We start from the raw sequence: 10134 nt of genomic DNA on the forward strand, positions 1-10134 counted from the left end.
TATTTATCAGTGTCAGTGATAGATGTCGATCGTTGTCTTTCACTATTTATCATCGATAGACAGTAATATTTTATTATTTAAAAATATTTTCAACAGTTTTATCATTTAAAATAAATACTCATTCATATTTATTATCAATTATATTTTAGTAGATTATTTTCATGTCCAATAGCAATGCATCATTGATATATCATTGAAAAGTATGCATAAATATTCCAAAACACTAAGGTTGCATTTACTATCCCATAAACCTAGTAAATACAGTCCAATTCCTGTCTCTTATACACATCTAGATGTGTATAAGAGACAGAGTAAATACAGTCCAATTCATGGAAACGGGACCCACTTGATTACTTTTGTAGTTGTTTACCTAATTCTATAACGTAAAATATTGGTGGGGTCCACGTTTTAACATTACCCTCATTCCTACAATTCGATTGCTCCCACAAGAGGTGTCAATCTGATCAAATAGATGAATTACATGGGATCCACTTGGATTTTGACTTACGTTTCCCTTGCCTTCCCTCAATCTGTACACCTCGATTTGAGCAAAAACATACTACTTTTTACTATGAAGACCAACAAAACCCAAAAATATCAAATTTTATATGCATTTTTTCTCTTTGTCCTAGCACCTTTTCTGAATCCCTCATTTTTTTGCCCTTGCTCATGCTTGTCTCGCTTACGATCTCACTCTTGCTCTTTCTCTAACCCTTATTGTGTGGCCAAAACCAAGCACGCTAAGTACTTCTCGCCGTGGTTTAAGATTGCATAGCGAAAATATGGTTATTTTTTGGGCTTCCAAACTTGAATTTAAGTTCTAGATGTGTGATTTCATTAATAAATTCTTCTCTCGCTCTCGTTCTCACTCAAGCTTGATCTCGCTCTTGTTCTCACTCAAGCTTGATCTCGCTCTTGCTCTTGCTCCAAACCGCTTAGTTGGAATCAAACACACTAGGTATTTCTAGTTCTAATTTAATATTTCAAATCAACGTTATTGTTATATTTTAAAAACAAAAAAGAATATATTTATATAATTAAATATTTTGTTTATATATATATACATCCAAAAAATATCTGTTAGAAATATTCTTAGTTAGAAAAAAGATTATTTTGAAAAAGTAAATCTATAATCAAATTAAAATATGAATTAGATTAACGTAATTTAAAATAATTACTATGTCCTTTTTTAAATCCTTAGTTTGGGTATTAAATTTTTTAAAAAATTGAGGATATTATGGTAAAACATCACAACAATTACACATGTAGATAAATATAATAAAAAAACAATCCCATTACGTTTGAACTCATTATTTCTCCACGATCTAAACACAACCAAAAGTAATCCATTTACTAATACATTTCAATTATTTTACGATGCAATCCAATTACAATTACACCCAAATCTCAAATAGGATAATAAACAACACCTAAAATCTATTCACTGCACTACTCTTAGCATATTGTACACAATTAATTCATTCATCACCTCTTTTAAGGCTTTGGTTTTCAAATCAAAGTTCAAATTCTAACTTCGTATATTGACTTAACTTTTATTTAGTTTGGCTTTTCTACTATTAAAACTAAAAACATCTATTACATATACATTAATCTTTTTTTAAAAAAATCTCTATACTTCTAAGGGATCCATTTTGATACTTGTGCTTTTAAAAACCAATCATTTTGATTTAATACAAAGGTATGACAATATTTTTAAAAAAATAATAATAAAATAAAAAATCTTAAAGGGCAGTATTGTCTTGGAATTGTGTTTAAAAAACAAAATGGTCGACAAGAATCAAGCACCAAAATGGACAAGTCACAGGGACTAAAAAACAAAGCTAAAGTCACAAGCCCAAAATAGATCCAAAAAGAAGAAAAAATGAAGATACCTAGAAGGGAAAAAGAGAGAGAGATAGAGAGAGAGCCTACAAGGGATAAGTTGATGAGAAAAACTATCTTTCAACCAAAGTTTATAACTTCCAAAGCATGTTAGTAGTAATACAAACCTAAAAATATCAATGTCCAATCTTTAAAGTCACAATCAACGATATGTAGGTATAAAATTTATCAGCTCCAAGTTTATGCTTGATGAACTTGATCAACAATATCATGGTTATGAATAACCTCATGGAAGGAGGCATTCATAAAACAGGTTCAACATAAAACGCAACTATCAAACATGTTACCTTTAAGTGGACGCGTCGTCAGGTGCGTTTTCTAACATCTCAGAATTTGCATTTAGTTCTCTGAGCTGACATTCCATCCTTCAAATGCTCTATTTATATAACAAAATCAAACTTAAAAGGATTTTGCTGCTTTGATATTGTATAAATAAGATTTGCATTCTAACTATGTAGTTTACAGGCGAGTCATAAGATTTGTCAGCCTACATCCAGTCTCCCTAGAACTCATCGGATCTTGGCTGGCTGCAGAGCAAATTTTAAATGAAATAGATCCAATTAACCTCGCTTTACTGGCCGCTGGACGTACGATTTGTTGGGGTCCTCAGTCTTCAGCTTTGGTGGTCGAGTTTCTCCTTTCTTAGCCTGTGCCACAGGGAAAATTTCAAATTATGGCAACTTTAATCACAAAAATCTGTCAGTACACTGAAAACCATGTAATACTAACTTACCTTCTTTCCACCCTTCATAAAATCTCTCCAGCTTGAAACCTGATGATGACATCGACAAAAGGAAGAGCATAAGTGCAAATTAAACAATTAGTTCCATTCAGAATATGGTAAAGAAATCAGAGATTTGAAACTCCATGTCCTAGCTCGAAGTTGAACATTTAGCATAAAGATACCAATTCTTCCACGTGTTTGTCACATTAAACATTCAAGTTAATCACTCAATTGTCAGCAGAAAACTTGAAGGTGTTGGATCAGATAATAGAACCAGAAAGCTGGAAGCACAAATTCATAAGCTTTTCCCTTATAACTTAGTAGTCCCCCAGTATCAATTTATCATATAAACAACTTCAATATATCTCAACCAGGTTCTCTGTCTCATTTCATTAAAATGACATTTCCCCAAGTGAAAATTTTGAACGGTAAACTGGCAAAAGTTCACATTCTACAGTCTTAAAGAACCAGAATGTCTAAGAGACCTCGTGTTAAGACGACTAGATATCTTGTGTTTATCATTACAGAAAAGTTAAAAACTAACCCTCTGTTCTCTGGTTCCTTCCCACTGCTCCTCATGCTCACGCTTTTTCTTCCACATTTCTTTTGTTTCTTCTTCATCTTTTTTCAATCTGCCTTCTTCCTCAGAAATCTATACGTAAGAAAAGAAATATAGATAATGAACAATCCTTCCCAAATATTAGAATTTAAAAGAATCCAGAGGAATATCAAATTATCTGAGCATCCTGCATACCCTCATCTGCATCTTTCTCCTCCTCCATTCTTGTTCTGTTAATATTTCTCGAACCTTCAATTTTAGCTCTTGCTTGAATTCTTCTGTATTCTCATACTGTTGCTCATATTTTCCCTGTGCCAAATCAGCATGGCATAAAAGGTCATGGGAACCAAAATACAAAATTCTGACATATACTATATATAAATCATGTGAATACATCAACTCATAGTATCATAATTCCAATGGTCCAACCAATTCGTGGTGGGACAATCAAAATTCTTGTTTTTTTTTTTTTTTTTTTAATAACAAAAAACCATGCTTTCATCGAGAAAAACACAACTTTAGGGAAATAACAATCATTTGACTCCATTGTTATTGCAAGTAGAACACAATGGTAATAACAGCATATGAAATGTGGAGAATAATGGAATTCAGCTCACCTCTTCAACCAATGACTTTATTTTAGAAGCTGTATCTCTCTTCAAATGTTTCTTCCTCTTTGCTAGAAGTTCTTCTGAAGTTCAAAATACATACAAGTGAGAAATTTTCTCAACTCCATAAAGCTCCAGAAAAGAAAAGGGAAAAACAAGTAAAAACACTGAAGAAAGAATATCCACGGGCCATGAACCTCAGCCCATGAGAAATTTCAGGACCTAGGTCACATAAAAGAACCCTTGTGACTAGGAGAATTTAGGCTCTACATGCATTTCAGCACAAGTTCCCATCTTATTGAAGTTTTTTTGGAAAAAAAAAAAAAAAAAAAAAAGACCCCACAAAAGGATTCCTCGCCTACAGGAGGAAAGAACTCCAATTCAAAAGAATACAACCAAGCTGAACCAAGCTGACAACTGACAACCGACAATTACAAAAAATACAATTAACGATGGCCATAAAGACACCTACACCGCATTACATGAAGGTTATATTTTTCATTGCCGAGTAGTTCTAGGCTTTATTTGTTCTCCCGAATGAGTATAGGATTATGATACTTCAAACAGGATCGGGTTTATCTAATACAGGCACAATGCATGGTGTAATAGAAATATGTATAAACATCTATTCTCCTAACTCATATGTTGGTATGAGTTTGTACCTACGTACTTTGTGGTCTTGATCAGATGTACGTGTATCTACTGCATGTAATGCAATCAAGAAACTCTGTCCACTAAAATGCAATGCAATGATGAGATACAAAAACGTGTAGGCATAAATTTTATTTTCCCCAGCCTCCAAGCCCCATTATTTTTTCATCTCACTAAAAGCATTGGTTCACTTGCCTTTTGCTGCATTGACTTGGCTAAGAATATAATCCCTTTCCTGCTCATCAAGTAATAGCTGCTGGGCTTTTGCCAATGCTGCTCAGTATCAGACAAACTGATTTTAGTTGGACATTTCATGTACGGACAGGTAAAATACAATATAAATAGCATTGAACGCAAAAACATTACATGCACAGACAGTTAAAATAAAATCTCAATTTCCTTGAACGCAAAACATTAAACCGGACAAAATTAATACCATAAATCAATATACCTGCAAATGCTTCTTTCGATTGTGGATGCTTACATTTGTCAGGGTGAACCAGCAATGATAACTACAAATAATTCGTCATTTTTAAGTGAATTAGATGATTGCCAAAAACTCAAGGACAAAATTAAACAACCTATAGAACAAATCCTGTACAAGATCAGATTTCAAACAAAGCAATTACCTTACGATATTGTCTTTTCACCTCTTCTGGAGATGCATCAAATGGTAACTTTAGATACTCATATGGATTCAATTTGAAGCAGGACAAGATCCTACGAAGATAAGTCCCAACAGTTATAAAAGATAAAATACCAACACCATAATTGTGGATGGTACACAAAATAATATTGATTATTATTATTATAGAAACAATTATTTTCATTGAGAATAAATGAAAGAATACAAAGGCATATGAACTAGAAATTCCAATTCAGACAATCAACATTCAACATAGTAATGTAAAACAAAATTAAGTACTAAAGAAGGAACGAGGTACCCTTGTACATAGAGGCAGAAGAAGATTCCCAGAAAAAAAGCTTTTTAATTGGATTAGATTTTAAAAGAAAATAAATTAAGTTGACCAAAATGGTTATACGTGTTTCCCTTTAGGCTTCAATCTCGAAGATTTTTTTGTAATTATTCTATAGATACTATTTTGGATAATGGAGCACCTTTCTTTAGCAAGGCTCCTTTTTGTGGGTTTGGTTTTTTTCTTTGTCCTTGTATTCTTTTATTTTTTTCTCAATGAAAGTTGCTATCAAAAACAAAAATCGGTCCCCAACTTCCTGACCATCCAACCATACGTACACTGGTAGGATGCAACCTAACTAGAATTAATATCTAGAATATATTGAAATATAAAAGAATAACTACAAGATAAACCAAGTATAAAAGCACTTGGAACCTCCCCTCTTGAGTATGCCAACCCTAGATCACTCAACAATTACCTACCTTCCCTCACTCACCCTCCTATTTATAATAAGATACACTAACTAACTATCTATCTAATTACCTTTATGTCCCTTAACATCCCTACCTACGTACCTTACATACTCCTACCTTAAAATTTATATTTTCCTCCTCATTCCCTCAATGTACAAGCTTTTTATATATTATGATCTCGGGTCCCACAACATTTTCCCTCCCATTTATAGGTCACCTGTTGGATACTCGTTGATTTCTATGCTTCCCTCATCTGAGTCCAACACATGATAACTTTTTGCTTTTTTAATCTTCTTTTAGACCGAATCTAGAAGAATGAAATCTAAATGATAAAAGTTCTTCACCGATCTCAAAATTTTTCCAGTACAAGTGGCCAGTGGAGATGGCGATTTAAACCTTTAACCTCAAAAGAAAGAGTATGTGCCAATTACCACTAAGCTAAACTTGCTTTGGCAACCAATCTCAAAATTTTGAATTCAATGTTATTCTCCATGATTCCTTGTCCCACTCTAAAAATCGGCAGCGAGATGTTAAGGCAGCAAATTTCACATAAATTATACCTTCCGTCTCACGAAACCAAGTGGACTTTCACAAATAAGCAAATCATTGCCCAAATGATTTTTTTTTCCAGTGAGAAACCAGAAACCAGCTTTCATTAAGAGAGGTCTTCATATTCAATATCAAGCTGATGGCTTGTCATGTACTTCCTTTGAGTAGACTAAAAGGTTGTCAATTACATTGAGGAAAAAGAATCTTTCCTGTATTAACACGTAAAAATGGCTAAAAACTCAACCTAGCATTGTTGTTGTTCAGCTCCATACTTGCAAAATATAAGCAAGCACATTCATCTAAAGGGAAAAGATCAACTTCATCCCATTGGTCCTAGATTACATTCTCACTTACCACCTCTCTTTTGTTCAAAATTCCAAGCAAAACTGATGTAGGTAATCTTGAGAGTTCTTGTAAATCATGGTTTTTCTTGGTCTCCATCTGGTCTTCTTGGGTTTCTCAAACAAACTTCCTGAATCATCTTCCTCCTCCGGGTAAAGAAAGATCTAGATCATTAGTCTCTCCTGCCTTCTTTCTTGAACATTGGTTCTTGTACTGGCTGGAATTCTTGGGATAACTTGGATAGAGGCTGTGAAGGTTGAAAATTGATGAGTGAGTTTTTCTATGGCCCTAGTGAGAGTGGAAACGTTTTTGTTTTTGTATATGTCAACAATGGCCAATTCTACATCGTGCAGACGGCCTTCAAAGTTGGAGGAAGCCTCTGCGACCATAGTGTTTGAAGGAAAGGGGTCCAATTTGAAAGGAAATTTTCAGCCTTGGATTGAAGTGAAGCTCTGATACCACTTGATGCACACAAGTGAAGAAATACCTCAGAACTTTTATTAAATCTTCCTTCAAATACAAGGGCTGCCTCTTACTTATAAGAAGAGCAAGGAACTTGGGTTTAAAGGAAAAGGGTAACCGGTATAGAAGGTAATTTGGGTGGGAGATCTAAATAACCGGTTGATTAAATACAAGATTTACAAGATTATGAGGTGGTTGGATAACTAACCTAAGATTTACAAGGTTGATGGTAAAATACAAAAGATTTGCAAGAACTCTAAAGAAATTAACAAAGATCCTAAAAGACTTTAAAAAAAGCCAAGATTTACAAGAACTCTCAAGATTACCTACATCAAAAACAGCTAAAGAGTCACAAAAAATGCTTCCAGCTGGAAGATTTGAAGGAGTCATGAGATGAATAGACTTCGCTAATGTTTCACTTGCGTGAAGTCAAGAACGAGAACAAGAATCAAAACCAAAATCCTCATTTCCTTGTCTGGTTTGTCTGCTTGTGATAGAATTCCTTTTTCCCATATTCCCAGTCCCCAAGTCTCCATTCTTGATAGGCAATGACAGCAATTCCTAACGATGACTGATGATGATATTCTGTTTGCCCATCTTCAAAAAAGAAAAAAAAAATACAACAAATGGATCTGAAGCCAAATACATTTATACACATTACACATCTCGCAACAAAACTACATTTTTCCAGAAGACAACCAAAACACAGACTACATGATCTCAAACTCAAAGTTGTTGGCATTCTCCTAGGAAAATTTTCAAATAGCATAGCTTTGTGGTTAAAGCAATCAAGCCGATGAAAGGATCATGATGAAAAGAAAATCTAGAACTTAAACAGACACCACAAAATAAGAGAAGTTCCCCACACTAAATATCTTCTAAACTAAACGAAAGAGTGACTGACAGGAGGTATTTCGAGCAGGGAAAAAAATGAAAAACATTTTGGTATGAAGTTCCAAGGATCCGGATAGGAAAATCTACATGTCACTCAAAAATACCACCTGCTTTGTGTAGGAGCTCACAACTATACTTGTTAACATCATAGATTCTTATTCTAAGATTCAAGAAGGGATGCTAATCTATATGATAGAATCCAAATGTATTCAAAGTTCACGAGATTATGCATTTATGTGCTTAAAAAATTAGATTTTGCTCTCAAATTTAAACAAGTGTTCCGGCTCCATGCATGTATAGCAAATATTGGACTTACTTTTGACTTTGTATAGCTAGTGGCTAATTACATCTATTGCACATTTGTACTAACAAGCATATCCAATACGTATCCAACAAATGCCGTAGTGTCCAAGCATCTGACATGCGTCGGATATGGACACGCCAACTAAGCTAAAGTGCCTGGGCCTTATAGCTTACAAGTGACAATAAATTTGTCCCACAACGTGTCTCTTCTCAACCTTGAACCTCCACAACCATTTTGCACAAATGGAATCTCTATTGATAATATAATCTCACAAATGTTCCACCCTTTTTTTACTAAATTCCATCATAAATCCATCTATGCCAAGTGCTGTATATGATCCTATGTCTTCAATTGCTTTCTAAACTTCCTCTTCAACGAAGAGTTATGTCAGATTTCTTCTTCTTCTTTTCTTTTTTTGAAAATATGAGATTGGGTCCCAAGAAAGGCCCCATGAGCTTCTTAAGAAATCCACAAAATCTTCCTATTAACTTCACCATCAGGAAATTCACTGAGATGAAACTTTAGCAATAGAATTTCGTCTTCTACATGACAGATGAGTTCTTATCACCCTACAAACTATCTGAATTGGCATTTCTGTCTCCAAAAGGATTCCATACAATCAAAATCTACTAGTGAAAAATGCCCTGAAAGGGCAGTCCCGTTGGCTAAGGTCCCTTGATGTTTCCAAAGTCTTGGCCCGTGGGCAACAGGTGCAGACTTTTCAGGGAAAAAAAAATCCAATCTAATCTATCTAAGTGTTTACAAAGCATCCCATAGCCATACCAATACAGGTTCTCATTTCCCAGGAGGCACGAGAAAACCAAAAATACGATCAAGAAACTATAACAGAAAAATTACACAAAACAAATGCGCACACTCCTGGGTAAAGAACTAAAAACACGAGCATACAGATGATAGAACACAAGAAAACCCCAACAAACCCTAATGGCTCTTTGACTAGAATTAATGTCATACACCTCCAATACATGACAGGAAAACGATGCTTGGGGATAAAGAATTGGGAGAAAGAGATAGAGAGAGACCTGATAACTTCATTATCTCTTTCAACTTCGCTAACCTCTGCGAAGAAGCTCTTGAGCAGCAAGTCCTCCTCGGCGGTGGAGGTGGATTTATTGGCCTCACCCATAAAAAGAAGCGTCCTGTTTCAGCCTCCACTCGAATCGGAGAGTCGAAATTGATCGTCTTTTTGCAGAATTATGAAGTTATCGGATCAAACTCAGTTGGAGTACCTGAGAAGAAGTTGTATGGTTGAACTTTGAAGAAAGGGGAAGGGATGGACTGTGAGGAACTCGGAAAATCCGATACCCGAAATTCGAACATAATCAATCCAGTTCGGGCGATTTAGGTTGAGTTAAGGGACAACACTACAAAGTTGTTTTAATAATTATTTTTTAGGTAAAAATTACATTTTAAAGGTGTTTGGGGCAATGAGCCCGTTATTATAGTAGATGATTATTATATTTTGGATATCATAGTAATCCATATTTGAGATACATATTATTTTAGTCTGATTATAATAATCTGTGTTTTTGTACATACTATTTTAATTTCAGTATAGAAAATAGTAAATAATGCGACAAAGATGGAAAGAGAGAATGAGTAGGAAATAGTAATAACAAAAAGTAAACACTAAGAGGTGTTTGGGGCACTGAGTTGGTTATTATAATTGGTGATTACCATAGTAAGTGGGTTATGAAGGAACGAAAGAGTGGGTGTCATAAACCCTTT

At 34.5% G+C, this 10134-nt stretch overlaps 1 protein-coding gene across 1 annotated transcript; it reads right to left on the minus strand.

Annotated features, from left to right (window-relative positions):
- Positions 1-2031: 2031 nt before the first annotated feature.
- Positions 2032-9760, minus strand: LOC120071134 (dnaJ homolog subfamily C member 8). The gene is made up of 9 exons (XM_039023212.1): positions 9429-9760; positions 5074-5164; positions 4896-4956; positions 4640-4717; positions 3803-3876; positions 3381-3494; positions 3171-3278; positions 2636-2674; positions 2032-2549 (listed from the first exon to the last, which is right to left on the minus strand). Exons 1-9 carry the CDS (start codon positions 9530-9532, stop codon positions 2463-2465), a joined length of 756 nt encoding a protein of 251 aa, XP_038879140.1. The 5' UTR covers positions 9533-9760; the 3' UTR covers positions 2032-2462.
- Between the last annotated feature and the right edge of the window lie 374 nt (positions 9761-10134).

Source organism: Benincasa hispida, chromosome 2 (assembly GCF_009727055.1).
Source record: "Benincasa hispida cultivar B227 chromosome 2, ASM972705v1, whole genome shotgun sequence".
NCBI lineage: Eukaryota > Viridiplantae > Streptophyta > Magnoliopsida > Cucurbitales > Cucurbitaceae > Benincasa > Benincasa hispida.

Coding starts and splice junctions, on each gene's coding strand:
- LOC120071134 (XM_039023212.1), bottom strand. CDS start 9,532: ATGGGTGAGGCCAATAAATCCACCTCCACCGCCGAGGAGGACTTGCTG. Junction 5,165..9,428: donor AGAGATAATGAAGTTATCAG/GTCTCTCTCTAT, acceptor TTATCTTCGTAG/GATCTTGTCCTGCTTCAAAT. Junction 4,957..5,073: donor TGAAAAGACAATATCGTAAG/GTAATTGCTTTG, acceptor AATTATTTGTAG/TTATCATTGCTGGTTCACCC.